The 24,635-nt window shown below is 39.0% G+C and overlaps 3 protein-coding genes across 4 annotated transcripts; 1 reads left to right on the forward strand and 2 right to left on the reverse strand.

The window, feature by feature from the left end:
- Positions 1 to 1,915: 1,915 nt before the first annotated feature.
- On the forward strand, positions 1,916 to 6,307 carry LOC131314901 (metal tolerance protein 4-like). Its single transcript, XM_058343821.1, has 7 exons — positions 1,916 to 2,396; positions 2,663 to 2,829; positions 3,172 to 3,370; positions 3,605 to 3,783; positions 3,865 to 4,015; positions 4,947 to 5,077; positions 5,707 to 6,307. The coding sequence occupies exons 1-7, from the start codon at positions 2,180 to 2,182 to the stop codon at positions 5,884 to 5,886; spliced, it is 1,224 nt and encodes a 407-aa protein (XP_058199804.1). The 5' UTR covers positions 1,916 to 2,179; the 3' UTR covers positions 5,887 to 6,307.
- A 290-nt stretch (positions 6,308 to 6,597) lies between these two features.
- LOC131314902 (protein PHOTOSYSTEM I ASSEMBLY 2, chloroplastic) lies at positions 6,598 to 11,068 on the reverse strand. The gene is made up of 6 exons (XM_058343822.1): positions 10,913 to 11,068; positions 10,144 to 10,244; positions 9,360 to 9,513; positions 8,684 to 8,776; positions 7,741 to 7,867; positions 6,598 to 6,884 (listed from the first exon to the last, which is right to left on the reverse strand). Exons 1-6 carry the CDS (start codon positions 10,989 to 10,991, stop codon positions 6,881 to 6,883), a joined length of 558 nt encoding a protein of 185 aa, XP_058199805.1. The 5' UTR covers positions 10,992 to 11,068; the 3' UTR covers positions 6,598 to 6,880.
- Positions 11,069 to 12,673: 1,605 nt separating this feature from the next.
- LOC131314903 (casein kinase 1-like protein HD16) lies at positions 12,674 to 23,074 on the reverse strand. 2 transcript variants are annotated; one of them, XM_058343823.1, is made up of 16 exons: positions 22,394 to 23,074; positions 21,501 to 21,629; positions 21,285 to 21,358; positions 21,128 to 21,197; positions 21,003 to 21,058; positions 20,445 to 20,516; positions 20,179 to 20,273; positions 20,021 to 20,087; positions 19,806 to 19,935; positions 19,458 to 19,676; positions 19,230 to 19,372; positions 17,566 to 17,740; positions 17,379 to 17,469; positions 15,876 to 16,033; positions 14,901 to 15,089; positions 12,674 to 13,041 (listed from the first exon to the last, which is right to left on the reverse strand). In XM_058343823.1, exons 1-16 carry the CDS (start codon positions 22,778 to 22,780, stop codon positions 12,982 to 12,984), a joined length of 2,115 nt encoding a protein of 704 aa, XP_058199806.1. In that variant the 5' UTR covers positions 22,781 to 23,074; the 3' UTR covers positions 12,674 to 12,981. The 2 variants fall into 2 exon arrangements, with proteins under 2 accessions (XP_058199806.1, XP_058199807.1); XM_058343824.1 differs by lacking the exons at positions 21,128 to 21,197; positions 21,285 to 21,358.
- Between the last annotated feature and the right edge of the window lie 1,561 nt (positions 23,075 to 24,635).

The following is a 24,635-nucleotide window of genomic DNA, read 5'->3' on the forward strand; positions in this document are numbered from 1 at the left end:
AAAAAAAGTACGCATTATCATTTACAGTATCTAAGAGCTCTGTATTTTCTTTCTTTCTTTAATCAATAATTTATTTAGCCATCGGAGTGTCTCCCGATTGTCACCGCGGGTCAGACACTAGCCAGTGATTCTCTTCCTTGCATATTTGGGTCCCAGTAAGAGGAGTTCCGTTTCAGATCCGAATAGACGGAACCGAAAAATGTCATTAACCCCGGAGTCAAACATGGCCGGATGGCCCACCCAGATCGTCGCCGTAATTTACTTCTTTGGTTTAGTAGTATGTAGTACTTCTTTACTTTGGATCTGCGGTGTGGTTTGTCCGATTAACGAAAATGGAAATCTCAGTAATCTCCACGTGTTAGTGGTCCCCACTAACATCCGGTCAATTAGCGTCGGTAGAAAATAGAAAAATACTACTGGTAGGTATGCCGACTCTGATAAAAAAAGAAGAAAAAGGTATTGTCTGTCGCCACTGTGTATCCACTAGAGAAAACAACAAACCATTATTACGAGTAATTTGTTTTGGGTCTTAAAATTTTTACACTAATAAATTTTTAATTTTTAATTATTTATTATTTTCATTTATTATTTATAAAGGTGGCAATCTCAACCTATATTTTGTAATCCGCCCAAATCCGCCCACTTATAACCCAACCCAACCTTCCCATATTTTATAACGGGTTGAACCCATATAAACCCATATTTACATAGGTTTAAATGGGTTAAAAATGGGTTCAATATGAATTGAAATTAAAGTACTCATCCTTGCAAAAGAGTGAAACTAGAATTTGCTCCTGTACGTACATACGCCTCCTGTACGTACCAGTGCCGTTCCTGTACAAGACAAAAAAAGAGAAAAATGCATGCTCATAAATATTCTCTCTCTCTCTCTCTCTCTCTCTCTGTCTCTCTCTCTCTCTCTCTCTCTCTCTCTCCAAGACCCAAGAAAGAAGGTAAAGTATACGGTCCACACAATTGTCAAGCTACAGTTATCTCTGCGATCGAACTAGCCGAGCTTATCTACGCGATCGAACTAGCCGAGCTACAGTTATTTCAAGCTCGGCTCCTTTTGAATTAAGACTTTTTTACTAAATAAATCGAACACGGACATGAATATGATACGGCATATACCGTAAATAAACGAATCGAACTACGTTCAAATCTGAAAATCCCAAACTAGGCATGTTCAGTAAAAAAAATATTAGGGTAAAAGTAAAAAAAAATTACTTTTTCAATTCTCTCGTCGAGACGAACTAATAGGGGTAAAAAGTTTGTCACAAAACAAGAAAATACAAAAAAAAATTGAATAGAGACAAAGATTTAAAGTAAAAAACATTTATTTTTTCGATTCTCTCGGCGTTACTGCAACCCTTTTTAATCCAAACCTAAGCGGTGGCTTTGGCTCTTCGTAAGTCTCTCTCTCTCTGCATACATAAACTAACCATATTCTTGTACATACATCATTGATTTTCATAGTAAAACCAGAGCCGTGTTTTTTTTTAAGGCATGACTTAGGGTTTTTTTTTCCTTATTGATTCTGAAAAGTTTGTAGATGTGATATTTTTATTTAGCAAGTCTGAGTTTCGATATAGGGAAATTATTTTAATATAATTTTTTTAAAATTTAAAAAAAAAAAAGAGAAGAAGAACGGGTTGGGTCGGGCGAGTTTGGGCTTGGCTTGAATATTCGACCCGACCCGTTTCACCCCGTTTACTTTTCGACCCATATTTGGCCCGCTCATATTTGACCCGCGATCCGTTTCAACCCGTCCAAACCCGCTCAGACCCGCCCGTTTGCCACTTCTAATTATTTAAAAAATTTCTCTTAAAATTCAAATCGAATCGGAAGTATATCGGGAACGTCAGACTCCTTTTCTACCACACATTATAATCGGTCTATCAGAATGTGAGATATAGATGAGGTTTGTGACACCATGCGGTAGTGACCTACGAGCATATATTACAGTGATATTTTTTGGCGTTATCACTCTCTGCTTCCGGAACCTGACAACTCACTCAATTCAGGGATACATATAAGACGGATGGAGGACGCACATACACATACCATATACTCAGACATGCAACTTGGAGTAGAGGGTCTTACCATATAGTAATTTGGTGAGAGATTTGGTTTGGTGGGTTGTGAAGGTTTTGCGAAACTAGTGAGGGGTGTGAATTTAATGGACGGGGATTCGGAAGCGAAAACGCCGCTGTTGGCGGTGGCGGGGAAGATGCTGGAAGGGAGCGGGCGGCAGACCAGAAGTCTGAGTCGGGGGTACTCGGTTAACTCGTTGAGAGAAGAGTTTGTGTCGAGGCTGCCTGATAAGGTCCGAGCTGCTGTCGATCTTGAGTCTGTTTCGCTCATCGATTTCTCCAAAACCTCTGCCTTGACTCCTGGTCTACTCTCTCTCTCTCTCTCTCTCTCCGTGTCTTTTTCGTTGTTTTATACTACGATTTTTTTTTTTAAAAATTTGGTCGATGTATTTGTACGTTTATAGTTATTCTCCAGTGCTATTTTGTTCAAGTTTTTGCACAAAATAGCTTTTTGATGTTAGAAAGGATATAATATGAGGCATAATGATCACTAAATTCACTTTCTATCTTCACCCTTTATCTAGACTTCTCTATTCCCTCTTTCATAATCTGGCATTTCCTGCTTATAGGGGAGAAAGAGTACTATGGAAGACAAGTTGCAACGCTAAAATCATTCGAGGAAGTCGATTCTATTTTGCAATCTGATGAGATTGTGGAAGACCCGGAAGAACAAGCCCAACAGGAAGGAGCAATGAAGATATCTAATTATGCAAATGTTGTACTGTTGGCGTTTAAGGTGAGTTGTAATCATTTGTTTGGAATTTGATGATAATTACTGAGTTCGACTTATCGTTTTAATTAAGTCTGATGCAAGATATGATTCGGGATAACAATTCACTTTTCTGTATTTTTTTGTTTTGGTGTTTTCCTTCGTATATAGCTCTGTGCTCCTTTCATATATGCCAGATTTGCCAGTTCTCCATTTTGTCTTGCTCAACACAAGAAAAAATGAAAATCTACAGGACGTCATTGCATATCAAAATAGGCTTTTTGTATGACTTTGGGTGATAAGTTTATGAGGATTACAAAACGTGATATCGCTTTATTTAATATTCTATATGGGCAATTTGTTCTGCAGATTTACGCTACGATAAAGAGTGGATCAATAGCCATTGCTGCATCAACACTGGATTCCTTACTTGATCTTATGGCCGGCGGCATACTTTGGTTCACTCACCTGTCAATGACGAACATTAATATCTACAAGTATCCTATTGGGAAATTGAGGGTGCAACCAGTAGGCATAATCATCTTTGCTGCTATTATGGCCACACTTGGTATGTAATGTTCTATTCGAACCCAGTTCCCTTACAATGGTCAGATTTTCTACAGTTGCTTATTTAGAAGCTATACATTTATCTTGATCACCACGAGAGGAAATTGGTCTTCTTCTCCACTTTTTTCCTATTACAGAATAACAATAATCTTTGTCTAGCTTAGCGAAAAATTAAGAGACAATAACATTTGTCTAACAGTATGATATTAGTGGTTATATTAACATGTTTTTATAGGCTTTCAGATATTGGTCCAGGCTGTGGAAGAACTGGTTGAAGATGAGGGTTCTGAAAATCTGACCTCAAGTCAATTGATATGGTTGTGCGCTATTATGCTTTCTGCTACTGTGGTAAAACTTGCCCTCTGGCTTTACTGCAGAAGCTCAGGCAGTGACATTGTCCGTGCCTATGCAAAGGTATGGTACATCAAATCTTGATCTCGATCTTGCTTTTTCCCTTTTGGTTGTGTAACCTTTTCGATGTATGTTTATTGTCAGGATCACTACTTTGATGTGATAACGAACGTAGTGGGGTTAGTCGCTGCGATTCTTGGTGACAAGGTGTTGTGGTGGATTGACCCTGCTGGTGCTATTGTCCTTGCAATTTATACCATCTCTAATTGGTCAGGAACTGTTTTCGAAAATGCAGGTAGCTCCTGCTTCTCTCGTCTTGGTATTTTTGGATCTGCTAGTAGTCTCAATTTCCGAGTAACTGTAAAAGAAACAATAGTATGTTTCTTTGTTTGGCTCTAGATACCTTTCTCTCTATCTATATTTATTGAGTCCATGGTATTTAATCCCTGTTGCATAATCATGTTACTGATATTTGGAGTATTATCTCCACTTTAATGCCTTCCAGCTTTGATTTGGGGGCATGGTTCTACAGTTTAACGTCCCTTGAGTTCCTCAATTTTTGGAGGTACAGGAGGGCCGGTATTTTAGTGGTAAAACTTTCAGAAAGCCACCACGTTGTTCATGTATTGTCAATAGTTAGGTCTGTCTTCGTTCTTTCATTGCCCGTACCCCCATCTACTGGGAATCACATGGATATTGTTATTGTTGTTCTATGTCCGCTTTGGTAATGACTAGCTTTAAAGCAAATTATATTCCTAGGGATCTATATGTTGCCATAACTGAAGGAAAGAGAAATGACAGTAGAAGGTAAGGTTGGTGAATGTCATACTTAGTGCCTTCTAAATTTGCTTGTGCTTGAAACTGCAACTAGAACAAGAATAAGGTACTGATGATGTACTTTCTGCTGAATAAGGAGTATGGAGACCATAAGTTGAACGTATTAGTTGTTGGAAAAAATTATGATTGAGGAATTTAGGGGAAAAAAACTTGCAGGGTACCTTTTTTTCATCCCTCTTTTTGTATATGGGCGGCATTCCCTTAATGCGTGGTATCTAATATATTTACTTACTTATCAAAAAAAAGAAGAAAAAAAAACTTAATGTCTATTTATATAGCTGATATAAAATGAAGGTAGAAAGCTTCATTATTTAAATTACTTCCCGTTTACTTGCCCCAATTTCTATTTTCCATGACTCTTAATTGAAGTTGTGGACTTCTTGTTGCAGTGTCGCTTGTGGGACAATCAGCTCCGCCCGAATTCTTGCGGAAATTGACGTATCTTGTCATAAGGCATCCACAAGTAAAGCGTATCGACACAGTCCGAGCGTACACTTTTGGTGTTCTGTATTTTGTAGAGGTATGTGGACATGGTAGAGCTCTCCTTGGGGGTTTTCGTTTTACCAATAATTAGCTATACTTATAACTCGGATCTTGATCCTCTCCATTTGGGGGAAAGTGGAGGTCTCCATTTCAATTCATAAGGTGCAAAACATCATCAAAATCCAGTGGCAGGACAGGAGGACTAGATGGGGCAGCTGCCCACCCTTTTGTGTGTCAAAATTTCATTATTGCATGGGTTTTGGATACTCGTTGCAATTTGCCAACTGTGAATATTTATAGATGGCCCCTAAAACGCAACCTATAGCCTTCACATTTTGTCATGTACCTTGCACATTGGTTTTGAGGCTCCTCGAAGTGGTTCCTTGTGCATTGTTAATGGTTTCAATCTACAATAGTACTTCATTAAGAGAATCCTCTCATTTATCTGTATGCATACTCGGTAAACAAATAATATGCTTGTGGCTGACAAGTTTTTTCAGATAAATGCATTGCTATCCTGTATGTATGAACATACCCTTAAGAAAAATAATGCCCCTTACCCATATTCCTGGATCCACCACTGTCGAAACCAAGAATTTTTAACTCACACACAAACATAGATGTCGCTTACTAATTCAGTGCATTTTCTTTTAATTGTTGAAACAGGTTGACATTGAACTTCCTGAAGAACTACCCTTGAAAACAGCACATACCATAGGAGAGACACTGCAGATAAAGTTAGAGAAACTACCTGAAGTGGAACGGGCATTCGTTCATCTCGATTATGAATGTGAACACAAGCCAGAACACTCTGTTCTCAGCAGGCTGCCCAGAAACCAGGATTGATGTTTCAAGTTAGTGACTTGGATACATGCACCTGAATTTGGGAGTGACAGTTACACGATCCATCGTGATTTCACTCACCAATAGGCATCTCCAAAATGGGCGGGAAACACTTCCTTTTTTTTAGTATATTAGGAACCATAGTTTGGGGAAGCTTTAAAGACTCGAATCGGGTTGGGCGCGCTCTATTTGAGGAAGTTGAGCGATTTCTAGTTCCCATTTTTCTGTGGTAATACCATGCGGTCACATCCGATGACTAGTCGATTGCTTGGTTTCTTTGATAGCGAACAACTTTTTTGGACTGATCATGAATGAGTTCTAGAGGATCTACGTCATCAGTGTTGCTTTCGTATGGCTATGGTGTTTAACAGATGTTCATGGATTTTGGTATTCAACAGATAACTGGCACTATTTGGTGATGGTACTTGTTTTGTTTCCCCGTCTAGCTTGCCAAACAGTGCCTAGCAATTCAAAATGCTTCTATCCATAATTATATGGAATTGCAATGATATAGCTTCAACTTATTTGTGGCAATGAATCGAGTAATATAACCATGATTGTTAACAGTGATGAGCAAAGCGCTCTCTCTCTCTCGCACACGCGCACACACAATTATAGGCAGTTCAAAGAATTTTACCTACCGTCCTCGAACTTAACATGAGTATTTCCAGATACAAATACCACATTTTGGATTTTAAGGGGTGAGACAAGAAAGGTTATGCACTCGGGTTTGTTTCATATTGTTTTCCTGGAAAATCCAGGAAGTTATGTATCACGTAAACAAGAATTTACATATGAATCATCTCATTGCTTCAGCAAAATAGATGATGTGAATATGATGTAAACTACATAAATACGATTCGACAGCCAAACTACAAAATTGCCGTTCAACTTTCCATCTCCAGGCATGCGGTGCACGGTATACAACCACCATGTGCACAATTCATGCCCTTTGCCCAATTTTCTTGAAGTATAATCTCAAAGTCTGGGACGCCCGTTACCTGCATTTGTGGAAAGTAATAGAGAAGAACAAAATTAAGAGGATGATAACAAGGAATTAGAACCGAAGAAACTAATACAATTAGAGGTGGAAAATTCACATGACCTGTCAATACGACATGAATCCAACACAAAGAGGCTTTGGGTTGACTAATTTTTGACATGAATATGAATATGGCACAACCAGACAACACGAAAATTAAACGGGACGATACGAGAGTTGGACTCGCGTAACTCATTATGGCCACGAGCAAGCGTTTAATTTTCCATGTCGACCCTTTAACACACAGACTTGAACACGACCTGACACAGCCTGATGCGCGACACCAACTATATGCCATGGTTTGCTTATTGTTGGTTAATCTTTTTGTCGGTTATCATTTATGCGACTACGATGGTATAGGAAATGTGTTCATTTATTCATAGATTACCCAAATTGCTCATGTATAACGTTACTACGTGTTGTAGTATTTATGTACATCTTAAAGATTTTTAACTAAAGGAGTTAACAGTGACAACCCGAACACAACACGGTTTTAAGTAGATCGGGTTAGTAAGTTGTGTTTTCGAAATAAACAAATTCAAATACGGTATGGCACGATGCCATTTGCCAAATACAATTTGAAAAACATCTTGCAGAACACACACACACACACACAAAAAAACTTCTTTTTTCTTCCTTTTCAACAGTTAAACATAAGTCTCTATATCGGGAAATGGGACCCACAACGTTTGGGTTTCCCCAAGGGATAATAATATTGAAAAGTTCGTAGCTGATAACAAGCTCATTTTCTGATATGAAACACCAAATGAATCTGCTGTTACGCACTTTTCCAAAGCTGGAGAAAAGTTTCTTACGAGTTTGGTAATAGCCGACCGTTGTACATCTTATCAAGCAGTTGCTTCGCGTCAGGCCTCCTAAGAAGACCTTTGTTATTTGGTAAACCAGTACCCAAACAAACAGGACACACAAGTTTCCCTCTACCTGCACAAGAAGTTACAAACATAATGAATCACCTTCCGTGAGCAACCAAGTAATGAAACCGTTCGGATAATCACAACCAACTTTTAGTACAAACGTTCGTCTGTTAAAGTATCTAATCCAAAACTAACTAACAATAGATAGAAAGACCGCCCAGGCTCATATACTAATATTCCATGTTATAGTTAACCTTAATGGGACAAACTCTAACACTTCCCCGTGTAAACCCTAGTTCGCACATAGAGAGGCAACCAATTGATCCATAACTTGGGAATTACTATGAAACAATAGCAAATAGGCACACACAAAGGGAAAATCAATCAAGAGAAACTTGTCCAAAAACTTTCAAAAGCCTAGTTACCATACCATGTTAAAGCATCCAGCTTACAACTAACCAATGGACAATGAGTGGAGAGACCACTTAGGCTCATATATTGGTATTGGGTATTATAATTAAATGCTATTGGACAGGCTGTACCAACCACAAACGATTTAGGGTTCAAAGCTCAAGTGACTTTAACTCTCCTACTTGAACTTCAGCTTGTACATTTTACCACATCTAAGGCAGCGTTTGAGTCATCGAAAAATGGTAGAGAAATAAAATATGTATCAACAAATCTTGTTAATTCTCTTTAACTTCTTATATTTACCATCATCGTCAAAGATTTTTTCCTTCTGTACATGATTTTGGCCTTCTTCAATTAGTATGCGAAATAAATTACAAATGCCGCCGTGTCACTTGAAAGTCCCGTAGAGTATAGTCTAACATATAGCAAAATTATCACCAGCATTCAGGAGCATCAATGAAACAGTACATACCATAACAATTTGGACATTCGGTGAATTCATAAACATCTTTCGCACGTTTTCTGTTGAGAGCCTTCCATTTTCCTGTACCACCACACATATCACCTAAATAAAAGGAAAATGAACATCTCATAGACCAGAGAAACATTAAAGAGCTGATAAAATAAAACTAGAGATGATGTTGGATTCAACAATTGCAAGAAACTCAAATATCCATTCAGTTGACTAAATTCCAAAAGGATTGCACCCAAGAAAGGGAAGTAATCGGAAAACGTCAAGCATGTGGTTGGTAGATGGTAGAAACTTGGAAGGGATTCCCCTTCTCTATTCAGTGATTCAGTCATTAGGAGCAATCTACCACTTTAAGGATAGGGAATTGAAGGGGAAGAAGGGAGGTGTCTACATTTCTTTCACCTTGCTTAGTCTAAGTAACACCAATCTCTCAGGAAAAAGATTAACTACTACATGATATAACCTGAGCAACTTTAAAATGTTTATTAGTTAGGTAGGAGTTTGTAGTCTTCATAAGGTGAGCAAGTTTTAGTAAGTTAAAAAAAAATCCAGCTGTGGCGATATAGGGACATGAACCAACTGGAGGTACACTTCAAGTGCAAGCAATACACCTTTTCTATCCAACGAGAAACAAAGTAATGAACAAAACCAGAAAAGAGAATTAACATGTACTCACAAATTATAGCACCGCTACCCAGACAATTCCGGCACACTGGTCTTCCGTCCATAGAAATTGCCTTTGACTCAGAAACTGAATTGCCAATATTTATCAAAACCATAGCTGAACATAAACACGTCATGCACTGACGTCGTGAGGTCAACTCAGATTCCTGTATTGTAAATAATAAACATTACGAAAATCACTAGCACCTCTATGGTAAAAGTTAAAAAAAGATGCTCATTGAAATACTTTCAGCTGTTGTTGTAGGTACGTAACAAACCCTCCTTTCAATGTCAACTAACCTTTAAAATCATAACACTCAGATAGGACACACAATCCATATGCACTTTGCAGGACACGCAATCCATATGCACTTTGCAGAACACGCAATCAAACACTTGTTTCTTTTTGGGTTGTTGATAAACTGTTACAAAACATTAGGACTCAATCTAGCTCTTGTAGACCCCAATTAATGGAGATGCAACTGGATGTGATTCACAAGAAGAAGTATCACATGAGATTGATATCAAGAGAAGGCCCCATCTACCCAGTTTTTACCAACTAAAGACACCTTCCTAAACAAAAGCATCATAAAAATCACATCACAATTGATAGGAGGGCAGTATGCTGCATATAAATGGTTTTGTGCTTCTAAAATAATAGGCACCACATATCACATAGCACATGCAAGACATTAAGATTGCCCATCATGTATACCCTCATTACAAACCAGAAAACATGAAGATAGTGAAAAATGAAGTTGCCAGCAACTTTCCAATACTCATGAAAACAGATATACCTTTTTTTGGATTGGTTCAGGTGACTGGTCCGAGACACCAGGAGAACAGCTCTCATTCTCCGAGCTGGATCTTAATTGAAACACAACTGACTTTGCATTTGCTGTTATTCATATGGAGGATTATAAGCACACAAGTGAAAGCACATCTCAGTAACAAATAGCCAAGACGATAATCCAGAATTCAAGCAAAATATGTGCACTGAGGACATTATGATTGCAAAAAGGAGCACCATTAACCCCAAGGGGTTGACCTCAAGGCTTGGGAGTCGGGACTAAGTGGTTTGCTCCCTCCTAAGATCTTAGTCTCGAAATATATCAGGTGCTATCAACTCTCCAAAGACCAGTCCATATGGAGCTTTACTCCGGCTTTAATTGGCTCCCTGCAAGTGGGCAGAGGGATTGGCCCCCCGGGATTAATCAAAGTGCGCGTAAACTGCCCCGGACACCTAAGTTATCCAAAAAGAATGAGCACCATTGGACATTCATTCTATGAAAGAAATTATTGGGTTCAATTCAGGCTCTCTCTCCCTATATTTTTGATATTTTTGCATACACACAGCTCGCAAAATGAATCAAAGCAATCAAATTCACGGCCTTCAGAAAGAAATTCTATGCTTTTATTTCCAACTAAATAACAATTACAATATTATCAAAACAAAAAATTCGCGGCATAAACGAAAGAAAAAGCCCGGAATTTTGCAAATTTGAAAAGAAAATGAAGATTTTGCATTTGATGGCAAAAAGGGTAAGAACGAACAGAGATACTCACGGAGCCTTGCGGAGTTCCTTGAGGGTACAGAGCAGAGTGGGAAAGCTGAGGATGCAGTAAAGGAGAGATGACACGCCATCTCTCTCTCTCTCTCTCTCTCTCTCTCTCTTATCGTTGGAAGGGAGATAAATATTTTTTTTTTGAAGATTGAAGGGAGATAATTTGGCAAGTGAAAATCAGGATTTTTTTTGGTTAACGTGGGAGAAAAGTTGACCGTTGGATCGTGTGATGTGCGAGATACCAACTGTCACCCTAATATAAGCACAACTGTAGAGAATCCACTCCTATAGTGATGATGTGGCACTTTCTTTAATGGAAAATTGAAAACCTATGACCCTTTTTTTTTTTTTATAATAAAACCTATGACCTTGTCTGGCAATATTTGCTTCTTTTCTTTTCATTTTTTTTAATCATGAGTTATTACCGCTTATTGTGCTCATTTTGGGTCTCTCGCTTATGAGTCATTGTTCTATTCCCACCCCTCCAGTCATTGATTCATTCGCTCGTAACTTTCTTTAACGAAAATTTAAAGAAAGCTCTCCTTTTGTTTGGTTCTTGTAGAAATTTTATATCCATCTCAAAATCAATTGCCTATGAGTGGAGAAGTTCCAAATGTTATTAAGTGATTACCCATTCTACTCTTAAGCAATGTGAAATTTTATTTCCGTAACAGTTTTTAAAGAAAGAGAGAAAAATATCCAATGCAACTGCAAAATGCAAACTTTCCCATAGTTTCTTTTTAACTCTCTCTCACACTTTTTTATTATTTTCTCTCCTTGTACCATTTCTTTCCACAAGTTCTAAACAGAGCCTTATCGTAATCTTAGACATCACCTCCTCCAGTCCCTCCAACAAGTGGGCACCCGCAACGAATCCCTCCACCATTAGAACAAGAAACAACTAACTAAGGACTAACTCCCCTCACTAAGGCCATAGTAGCCAGCATCTTGCTAACTTCATCTGGGCATCACATTGGCGCCGAGCTGAGTATCTGGTCAATTTCCTTTTTTCTAGCACATAAAGATTGTATGCTTGATCTTAGCCAGAAGGCCGAGAAAGGTATTCAAAGAGTGTGTACCACTGAGCAATTTGCTCGTCAACATATCTCCGTAGTCTACCTCTAGGACCATCAGGGGCAAGTTCAGCAGCAGACCATCTTCAATGATGTTTTGATTGCTACTTCCAGCCATATTGAATTCCGATTTCAGCCATTTTGTGTCACAAGATAATCTTCAATCTCATAGATTCCCCGAAGTTCCACCTCAAGACTTGCACACTGGGGAATCCTGCCGTAAAAGCCCATCACCCAAGATCCCCTTTGAAGGCAACACTAAACATTCTTGATCCAACAGCCTAACAGTATAAAGCAAAAACACAATTGCCACCAAAAACACAATTGCCACCCTTGGTAGAATTGCACTTTCTAACATCCAGGATAAATATGCTTGGCCACATCACAATTGAACCCAACCACAACAAAGAAGAAACGATATAGGGTGCAATCAAGTCAGAGTCGATAACGAATTCAAATGATACCAATCAACCATATCATGATAGTCAGCCTGTGCCAGTAATCCAATAAAAAAAAAAGTGTTTGTGTCAATAGTACTAATTCGGTGCCAGTTTTATGAATATCGCGTATTCTTTCACTACTCCGCTCATCCTTCTGTTTGTGGCTTCTATCGTATGATAGTTATAACAGTCCCTTGCATAGTCATGAAAATTTTCACCTATCAAGGAATTGACAACCAAGAATTTCACATGTTTCGGTGAAAACAAAGGAATTTGGTATAAAAATAATACTTTACATGCCCCATTCAGCTTAAAAACAAAGTCCAGTAATCCTTCAATCTCGACCACAATGTCCTCCGGCTACAAACGGTGTTCATCGTCTGCACTTTTAAGTTAATTTTAGAGAGGCTGAATGTAAGAGTTCAATGAATGCTGGAAAGTGTGAGCTGTGAGCAAAAAGCCAAAAGTACAGCTCAAAAATAAATATGGAGCTAAATCCTACCATCTATTTTGCAACAACAACAAAGGGGGCAAAGTACAAGAAAATACAACAGGAATCATGATACAGTTCGTCCATAGCACACGCAAGCTAGGTAGAGATTCTTTGCCCATTTTTCCTGCACATAAAGATTGACAAAGGGGTCATTAAAACTATACCAAAAATTCCATTGAAGAGAAACAGCATGCATGAGCAACTCTGATAAGCCAATATATGTTTTGTTGATTCACATGATGCTGTCCGGTGCGTACTTTTAAATATTAAAAAGTACTGCAACACTAGGGTGACCTGAATCTGTAAATCAATCTTGACAATTCGGCCCCAAAAGAATTCAAGGAAACAACCTAAGCCCCATAATCCACGAGCATGAGCGGGTGCGAGGGTGAGAGCGCGAAAGCGAAAATATCACAAGAGCGGGAGCACGTAATTACAAATTTAAACACATTTTGCATATAATAAGTTGGTCTTTAGAAAATTTTAATACAGGAGTTATGTAAAGTTAAACACCTAGGGCTGAAGAAAATAGCAAAAGATTAATTACCTAGCATCAGTGTGGATGAGTGTTTCTAGCTAAAGCTTTTGGGCAGAATCTAAAGTTTCGTCATTAACTAAAAGTCCCATCTTCGTTGAGTATGAATGTGTGATCACTTAATTATTAAAATAATGTTCTCTCCACCTAATAGTTAAGCTTTACTTACCCGAAAAAAAATATATAGTTGAGCTTTGGGCTGAATAAAGTTTCTTCATTTACTATCACCTTCAAAGACAAGGTCAGAAGAGATCCCAAATGTTATCAAGTAATCACCATTCCACTCCCAAACAATGTGGGACTATAATTTCCTTAACATCCCTTCTCATGTGTAGCCACGTTTGAGGTCTGTCACGTGTAGCCTCTTTTTGGGTCTATCATTGTATAGTCTTTTTGCTGCGTCTTTTGCTCGGTCTATTATCGTGGGGTGTGGATTGTGAATTTTTAAAAATGTGGGGTGGAATGTGCCCCACTCTTATACCATGTGAAAGCTTTATATCCAATTCAAAACCAATTTGCAGGTTATATTTAACCAATGTGAGACGAGCTATAACACTCCCCTGCACATGCGACCCCTTACTAGCATGTGGTGAGGTAAACAAACGATTCAACACGTACGACAACAATCAACCATCAACGACAAACAAGGGGGAACCAACCATCACGACATAGAGATTGTCCAAAAGCTTCCGAAAACCCAGCTCTGATACCATATGAAAACTTTATATCTATCTCAAAACTCATTGGCAACGAGAGGTCCCAGCATATATTAAGTGATCACTCATTCCAGTCCCAATTAACGTGGGACTACATTTCCTTAACAACCTCTCTCTCTGACTAAGACTTCCGTGCCACCTCCAGTAATTTTATGTCAGCTGTGTCTATTAACTCCCATAAGGTTCCACTCCAGCCACCTCACTGAAGCAAATAGAAAGTCTACGAAACTTTAAAACACAATTTTGGATAAAAATGTCCAGAACCATTCGATGCACCGTTCCATGCATGTGGATCCATGTGCATCGAACGGTCGCAAACGCAGTTGTCTACTTGTCTGAAGTTTTGTTTTAAAGTTGTGTGTAGCATGAAATGACAATACAACGACAACCACCTAGCAGAGCAGTAAACCAATTGCCACAAGTAGCAGTCAAATGGCCTGTTAACCAGCTCTTCCAACCCAAGGGCGGGGAAAAAAACTACAGGAGGGGGAAAAAAGAAAATTAGAAAACACAAGCTAAGAATGGCGAGGATACAGCCTCAAAGGCCAGCCAAAATTAAAGAAACCAAGTGTCTCATTTCTTGAATGCAAATGAAAGTAAATGGACTCGATACTTCTTTCGTTATCATGTATTGAGACAAATCCTAGAACAAATACGAGTTGAATTATGAAAATGAATATATGGATCAACAATACCAGTTCCCACAAGTTAAATGTCCACCAGAGTTTTTACCTTAACATGTGTGCTTGGAAACTGAGATGTACGCAAAGTCTCCTGCGTTTCATCAGTGCATTTACGCCTGGGCACACTCAAGATAAGAGCAGTTTGATCGCAAGTAGCAGCTGTTGATGTAATCCGGTAACCATTATCCCAACGTTTGTGGATGCCCTCACTTGGATAGAGAAAATCAAGCTCAACCACCTATGAAGCCAGGAACATGTCAGATATAGAGTGCTTAAATACATGCCAAATGGAACAGAACTATGACAATCATCTGCAAATATCAGAAAACATCATAATATCATCATTTTTTGTTATATCACATGGCTGAACTGGCAAGGAGGTACCGAGTCAATCCATCCAGGCGTGGAAAAGGAAGATTGATCTAACGTCACCTCAACAAATAACTAGTATTAAACAAAGACCCATTCCTGAGTCCCAGTTTCATGTTAAATGAGACCAACACAACACAACAGCAGAGATGGTAACTCAACCCTTTTACACCAATTGCCCACAGGATCTACAGCACCGTAAACAGCAAACCGGTGATATAGATGACCCAAGAAACTATAAACCCCAAGCTCCAAAATTAGAGTCTCCAAACTAAATCAGCATGATACTTTCCAAAAGCCATAAATCAGGAACTGCATGGAAGATCTTCAATCATATACTTCCACGTCAACCTAAATACTTGAAGAGACCCCTCAATAAGATCTCAGTGACAGAATTCGTTAAAGGTAGCCAGCAGACCTGCTCTCGAAATGCAGATTGGCAGATAAAGCCATGGTTCATATTAATAAGGAGTTTTCATTAACAATCAGCCATCATGACAATTTAGGAAACAGATTAAATAATAGGCTTAATCTTTCTTTCTGTATAATTCTTTCTCGTTTCCAAAAAGAGGAAACATTTATTTTTTAAGAAAAGGCCGTGCTAGCTTTTTGCGAGAGAACAAAGACAAGAATAAGTGAAGGTGAGAAACTCAACCTGATTACTGAAGCCAGCATTGCGAGACATGACGACAGCCCATCGGCTACCAGAAGTTGCCATGGATGTCACATAAAACCCTTCTTTCCACTTCTTGTTTATCCACTTGAAGGGAAAAGAGTCACTTACTTTATAAGACTGTTGCGTGAATTGCATGCCTATAATATGTACGAACATAAAATCAACGCTTAGTGTATCAACCAAGAAAGTTCAGAAGGAAAGACAACTCATAAACAGAAACTAGCATATTAGAAATGAAACGACCACAGCAACGTTGAGAAAGAAATATCCAGCATTAACTGTAAGACTAGCTAATAATCAAACAAAGAAAGAACAAAAGTACTAGAAAAAGAAGAGAAAAACACGCGTCCGCAAAGAAACAACCGTCACAAGAAAGACGATGCACCTATAAGCAAATCACTATTGAAGTTTAAAAAGAAGTCCCCGTCTAGAGTGGATAAATCTACCACCCAACATGAACAAAAATCAACAAGTCAAAAGACACAAAATTGGGAAAATTGTGTCCAAATCAATTAGGCAAAACTGACTTAGCTGCTAAGCTTGTGGTGGTTGCAGGTATCCAGGGGTTCCCTTGTCACCATTACCAAAAATAAAATAGATGCCAGAGCTGCTAAAAGAATCAAGAAGGTCAAGCTTGACTCAAGTTGAGAAGACCTCAAACTCCAATCCTCCAGTAATTACATATCAAACAGAGTTTCTGCACATTCACTGAGATTTTTTCTGGAACAAGCAAACCTGAGAGGAAAGTGGTCATCTGGATGATCTTGAGAACATGGGACGAGGACAGCAAGCATGCAGTTACATGCAACTAGTGTTAAAAATATGAATCCATCACAATCTAGCAGCTATATTCATGAAATGAGTGGTCAAAACATGAAAACCTTTGCATTCCAAAATCAAATCCTCAGGCACTAAATTCGTAGTTTGTGCAATGACTTCCTTAAAGCTGTTCTAATTGATGTGACAGCTCAACGCCACAATAAGTGACACCTAGATACAGATTACCATATTACACCAAAACCTGCACCCTTCGCTTCACAAGCAGAATAACACAATAGCACTCAACCTATAGAAAATGAGCACCAAGCACATAAGAGTCAAACTTCACTTATGAAGTTTGGGCCAAGCTTGAGGCTTGCTAGAGCTGAACAAAGATAACGAAGCATCCACCTAGCCGAGCTCTTAAACAGTCATATACTCACCTCAGCTTGACCAATTTACACAAAATGAAAAATCCCAACGTCGTTTCTGCAGTTCCCTCAAAATGTAAGGTGGTTACATGAAGTACCAAGAGATTAGGCTTAGATTTGAAATGAACATAAAAAGAAGAAGTATTCAAACTAGAGCAAATAGCCATGGGACAGCATGTACACAGAATGAAACCAATACAAGTTGAGCATAACAGAAGTTGCACTTCTTTTCCATTACAATGTAGTCGAATCATCCATCAATATGAAGAACTACAAGGTACAGCAAACATGCCTTTGGACATCACCACAAGGGAACTTCCATTGTTAGCACCAGCGATAGAGCTTATGTAAAAGTTCTTCTCCCACTGTTCCATGATCCATTCCTAAAAACAAGAAAAAAGTTTATGCTACTTATTTGAAGGAGCTGTGATATCAATGCAGAAAACAAACTACATACAAATATGGAAGAAAAAAGCCACCTTGTGTAAGAAGAAAGGCGACAGCTCATACACTTGGTTTGTAAAACCAGTTCGAGCATCCATAATAAGTGCCCATAAATTGGAACAAGATGCTACACAAGTAATGAATAGACCATCTGCATTTCCTCTCTCCACATGTTGGGCCAGTCTTGCATCTGCCACATTGTAATGGTACCTAATGACAGAAGAAGGTTGACAAGTAGGTAACATAAAAATGAATCACGTGTCAAGAAAACACAATTATCAGAGCATTTATCCGAACAACAACAGCACTTCCATGCACAGTAGCATTCAACTCTAAATATCAAGTACACTCTGAAGTCAAAGAAACCATAAGGAATCACTTGAGCCAGCAGCCCACACCACACCGATCGGCCCCCCAAAAATGAAAAAAGCTTATTGACGGCATATCTTCTTTTTTATTGGACTATTGGTAGTAGATCTGGCGTACAGAATCTCTTGCCGCTCAAAAGTTTGATTTGATGCACGGTGCACCTTACAAGATCAAGCTCAATAAGCAATTAGGAACTTTGAAATCGACGGCAAAAAGCTGCATCATTCACAAACTATCAAGAAGAAGAAAAAACTTGCACTAGTTCTTGACTGACAATTTAAAGCACTTTGTAGTAACTTCTAGAGAGGAGGGAAAGGGAGGGAGAGGAGAGCAAAAAGTATGACACTCCCTTCAAACTACCGAAGTCTCTCACACACTTCATAACCGCGATAGAGCAACAAGGGGTTCATCGATTTCATGAAAGAGCAAAATCCTAAAATCCTACCAGAATTGAGTACAATATTTCCCGATTTTTTTCTGCAAGTAAGATAATCTCGAATTCTTGATACAAAAAAGCACCAAGGGGGTATCCAAAATAAGCACTTGTACACTCTTTACTCCAACGTGTCCACAAACTCAAAAATCTCAAGAGAAGGTTCCACCTTTTCTCTAACAACCAAACCAAACAAAACTTTAACAATCTACTTAAAGTGGCCACCAGAGAATTTGCAATGCCTTCACAGAGTACCTATTTCTTTGAGTTTCATCGCTTTGCTTAGCCAGAAAACTCCCATTTTCCCCACTAATAATCTCTACCACCATTCAGGAGAACATCCCAAAAAGCCCAAAAGTCAACACTCAACACACAGAAGCCCCTAGCAATCTGGCAAAGTATCAAAACATGGTATTTCCGTTTGACCAAAAAAAAAGTATCAAAACATAAACCAGAATCCTTTCTTCCTTACATGTGGAATACCAATTAGTGTTTTTTCCCTCTTAGTGAAATTAATAATGGTAAAACTCCTTCCATGTGAGTCTTCCAACACCTTGGCGTGACAGAGCTCAGAATGAAGGATCGATAATTTGATCACAACTGTATGAGGATCTAAGATACATCTTCAAGCCACTAAATCAATACTTAAGAGACATTCAATTCCCATGATTGAAAAGTGATAACCATATCATTTCACGCAAAAGAGTCCTAGCAACATTCACAACTAAAACACGTGACTCAAAGCCACTGCTTTCCACCAGCAACATGGATATCAGCAGTTCATTCTAATCTTTTGAAAACACAGCACCAGTTATTATAAACACCCAAACATAAGACAAATTGATAGTTTACTAGTGAAAATAAGATGTACCAAAAAATAATGAAACACAATTCTACCTCTGTTTCATAGGTTGTCTTGCATTGTAAATTGAAATCCATTGCGTTGCTGGAACCCCTAAACGAACCTTCTTCGTAGGCACCCCATCCTCTTCCTGCTCAACATTCAATCTACTTCGCTTTTGACCAACTTGACATATAATCTACAAATGATTGCACAAATGGACTGTTAATACAAAAACCAACAAAAGATCCTGATGTCATAAGTTCAAAGATTAAGAGAATTACCTTTTGAGCACCATCAGTGTTTATTGGCCTTATAGCAGGATTTGGTCCAATCAGTCCCTCGAACAGAGAGATCAGCTTGGAATAGTTTGGCTCTTCGTCAAATTTCATGTTCACCACAACCTCAAGAAATTGTTTTAGTGGAGCAGGACAGAGGGAGCACATCACTTCAGGAGACGTTGACATCTTTTTCTTGCAAACTAGGAATGATTTGTTATCCCCCTAACAGGAAAAGGAAAACAAGAACAAGGTGCACATAAGGAAAATTGAATAGCTATCTATAGAGCAACACTGACAACGGTAACATGGGCCTAGAAATATGCAAGTTAAAAATGGTAATTCCAGCACTACCTGATACCCTTGCCATGGAAGTCTGCCCCGGTGAAGAAATATGAGTGTATATGCAAGAGATTCTAGATCATCTCTTCTACTGGCAGTTCTACCCAAATGAGCATGAGCACTAGCATATCGGACGGTTCCTCTGAAAATGCAATAAAGGCTTATAGATGATTGAAGAAGAGTTAAACTTGCGAAGCCATGACCAAGAGATTTAAGTAATAGTTCACCTGAACATATCAGGACGTTGGTCATAATCAATATGCTGCCCGCTTGAGCTTTCTCTCCACTTTGTTGCTGCAATTTATGTGGTGATAGAAAGTTAGGAAAGACTACAGAAGTACCTAAATGAAAAAGATACGTGAAGTCATGATGCTTATTTGCCTACCTAACCCGAGGTCAACGAGAAACAACTTCTTCGCTTGCAGTGTAGATGGCTGACCAAGTAAAAAGTTTTCTGGCTTTACATCTCCGTGCACATAACTATAACAAAGAAAAGTTATGATGGAAACATTTGGCATACAAAAAGCAAAATGAAAACTAGAAAGTACTTTGGGAAAAAAAACCTGTCATCTGCATCCCATCGGTAGTATACTAGGGATGTTGACCAGTAAAATTATAGAGTGAGACAATCAGAAATTTACTAAATCATACCCCCGAGAGTGCATCTTCTCTAGGATCGATAATGACTCAACTGCAATGCATGCCACCATATCAGACGACATCCTGTGCAGATAATAGGTTAATTCGAAAGACTATGATGCCCAGAGCCAACAAGCCCGCTTTCTATCAAAGTAATCATCTAATGCGTCAGAAACAGACACCAGCACCAAATGATTCAATAGGGATCACACAAGCGTAAAAAATCATAAGTAGCTGAATGGAAAAAAAAGTATTTAATTGAAAATAAGAGCGAAACTGTGTCTGTAGAATTTTGTTTTTTAAAAAAGAAAGTAATGAGCTTGCATTATAACTGAGCAAACCAGCTGTGAGATTGATTATATTTCCTTTTGATGTATAAAAGTGTTGCATGAGTGACTATGAAGTAAGCAAAACACACTTTGTAAACAAGAAAGGGGAAACCAACCCTACAAATACCAAACTCCCAAACATTACACACACTTGAGTATAGTTTGATCACTCCATGATAAAATGAATATGCATGTGCCATAAAAGCAAAGCCTGCTGAATTAACAACCATGGGATACTCACGATTGTCCTGATGAATTCCATACATCCCATAAGCTAGGCCCTAGCATGTCCATAACCTGCATTTGCAAACAAGTTATGCTTTTTGAAAAATGTTGCACGAATGGGCATGAAGTTGTTCAACATACCATTACGTAATAGTCTCCTTGCTTTCCTTTATAATGTACTCTAGGCACTCCATGACTACCACCAAGAGTACTGTTCACCCAAAGAATGAAAAGTCCAAATCAACATAAATAAGATCCTAACAAACATAAAACATACTGAGGAGGTTATCATCCTTACTTGTACACTTGCCACTCATATGGAGGACCGTAGTTACACCCCTTGCTATTTCTATGCTCAAATTTCAGAGCGACCTATAATCACAACAAAACAAAGTGAAGCCAACCTCTTTTCTCATGAGTAATAAGAGAAAACACCGACCACCCAAAAAGGAAAAGAAAATAACTGACTCAGTGAATGTAATTGGTAACGTATTGGAACTCAATATAAACTTACCTCCGCAGCCCCAGGGTCGCCGCTCCGCCCATTTCCACCGGAAACACGGCGACCAACAAATACCTGACCAAACCCACCTTTACCCAACTTCCTATCAACTTTGTACATTGGAGATCCTCCTACTTGAACCTAAACATCCACCCAAAGCAAAAGTCCATAAACAAAATGATAAATGCATAAGTAGTACTGAAAGCAACACAGACATTAGCATATGCACAACTTCCATCATGTTCACTTATTTCAAATAGAAATTCATTACAAATCAATTACTCAACTGACAAGGGGAAACAACTTGTTAACAATTCCATTTTATAGACTGTTCCAGGTAGTCATTCGGGATGACCAATTTTCTTGCATATGGGATCTTCTTGGATATATGCAGGTCACTTTTGCCTTTAATGGTGAGTTGCGCTGAAGAAGCCCATAAACATGCACTTCGATCTGAGACTTGGACAAAAAGGACGCTTGGAAAGTACATAAACATGTTCATATAGTAATAACCAGAGAGGGAACATAAAAGGTTCGCACAGTGGCAATGGTCAAGGCATGGGCTTGCTATCAACTCGTGAGACAAGTCTACACTGAGTGTTGCTCGACTCTGTCGGGCTCCTATTAGTGGATCATGTGATTGGATGCAGGGAAGTTGAGGTGCACAAGAACTGGCCGGCCCAACCATTATCTATTATCCATCTATAACTATTACAAAGGGAGCGCACTGCGTGAACGTCACTCAAACCTTTCTTCCCAAACTACACCTTTTAACTGCCTAAAGAAACTGCCAAGGAAAAACACTACTTTCACCTCCCTCTCCTGCATAATACAATTTGCACACGCCAGGCCTGCCCGGGCGCGAGTAATAATAATTAGAGAGCGTAAGAAGTACAAATTCATACCTTGTCAGGGAAAGGGGGAGTGGTACCCTCTTCTTCCTTCCCAGTAACCTTATTAGCACTCGAACCACCACTCTCATCCGCCATCCTCTCTCTCTCCTCAACCAAGTTCTCTCTCTCCTCAATCAAACCCTCCCTTCCTTTTTCCTCCTTATCCTCCAAAATCACAATCACCTTCTCCTCCTCCTCGCTCTTCTTCTTCGCCCTCGCCCTTGCCCCTCCGCGCTTCCTGCCAGCCGCCGCCGCAGCAGCCTTAGCTTCGGCCGCTTCCTTCGCTACCGCCGCCCTAGTCTTGACGTAATTCCCGACCAAAGGCACGGGTTTCCGACGCCGTCGCTGGTCTACCGGAGCACCGCGGCCTCGGTCTGGTCCACTCCGAAGCTCAGGCATTCTGTACCCATACAAGAAGTGCAAACCCTAATAAGTGAACCGACCATTATCTTTCTTCACTCAACGTCAACGGTGCTCTGAAACACCGAGCATAACTGAATCCGAAGCGATTCAGGAAGATCTAAGGCCGGGTGTAAGTTAATAGCCGCGATTGGAAGCGAAATTTGGCGATGGAAATATCGGTAATTGCGACGGAAGATGCTGCGGCCGCCCACTTGTGGAGACGAGAGGGCGAGGAGGAAAACGCGTTGGATGAATGAGTGTTTCTTTCTCCGATGACCGCTTTGACTACTTTTGAATTTTGATACTCTACTGCTACTACTCTTTAAAGTGTAATGCTACTGGTACAGCAGCTGCTGCGTACAGATCACTTTTGCGTCGGTCTTGGGTCCAGCAAAGATGATCGGAGCCGCTCATTTTGTTCAAAATACTTCGTTTAAGGTCCCTGTAAAAAATCAACTCAATTCGATATCCGGAAGGGTGTTTACGAATCATCCAACTTTGCTTCAAAACTTAGGCTAAATTTTGAAGCAAAGTTGGATGATTCGTAAACACCCTTCCTGATATCGGATTGAGCTGATTTTTTACAGGGACCTTAAACGAAGTATTTTGAACAAAATGAGCGGCTCCGATCATCTTTGCAGGACCCGAGACGGGCACAAAAATGATCTGTACGCAGCTGCTGTACAGCTACCAGTAGCATCTCTCCTCTTTAAATTAGGATAAAAAAAATTCTAATATGAAAGGAAAATTCTAAAATCAGCCCAATGGGCTGACAATATTGAGTGTGTGAATATGTATTAAAGGATACAAAAAGTACACAGAAATGCGTGTTTTTCTTGTCTTCTAGTGTGTTTATCGTCAGCCCAGTGGGCTGACAATAGCAAGACCGAATATGAAATACTCCTATTATTTTCTACGTAACAAGGGAGAAATGTTTTTGAATCTTATTTTTCTATAAATCCTGACTATTGATTTGATTCATAAATCTTACGATTCTCTTTTTCTCTCAAACAATATTAATTGCACAATTGTCACTAATTAGATTTCACATTGCGTCGTGTCTTCAGGCACATGAAAATCCTAGTTTATCTAAACACAAGTTGAAAAAAGGACTGGGATTCATTTGATCCAATGGCTGATATATGCTCACAACTCTTTTAAGAAAACACCTACACTCTTACAAATAAAATACAAAAATGCCCGTGTCTACAACACTACCGAGATGCATAGTGTCGTAGGCACGGACAAACACTAGTATATTATATTTTTCGTTAAAGTAAACATGAAATTAAGATGAACGGCTAAGATTACAATTGTTTGAATTTCAGTCGTTCATCCTAGTTTAATGTTCATTTTCATGAAAAAGTGAGAAGATAGAGGGGTAGATTTATTAACAGAATATTCTCTATATCCTTTAAAAAAGGAATGATCTAATGATAACAGGTACAACTTAACATGAAAATATAATCAAACGGTCGTAGATGTTACTTTATTTATGCACTAGTGCTAGCCCGTGCCTACGCATTCCGATTGGCAGGGGATGGCAGTTGTGTAATTTAGATGAAAACCATTGGCACTTAATCGGGAAGTGGGAGGATGCACTACAGCCTTTGGATCAAATAAATCTAAGCCGTTCCAACAACTTGTCCCCACACCCTTCTGTTTTATAATAGAGATAGAGATTTTTTGAAAAACCGGGCTATTTTAAAATATAGATTTCAAAATTGCTTTACATTTTTACTTTTCTTGTCAAGATGAATAATTAATTCAAAAAACTAAAAAAAAGGTTACAAAATATAAAAATTTAGGAAAGAGTACTAGCCCCAAAATATTTATCGGATATAAATTGAAA

The sequence above is a fragment of the Rhododendron vialii genome, chromosome 13a (genome assembly GCF_030253575.1).
Source record: "Rhododendron vialii isolate Sample 1 chromosome 13a, ASM3025357v1".
NCBI classification, from domain to species: Eukaryota; Viridiplantae; Streptophyta; class Magnoliopsida; order Ericales; family Ericaceae; genus Rhododendron; species Rhododendron vialii.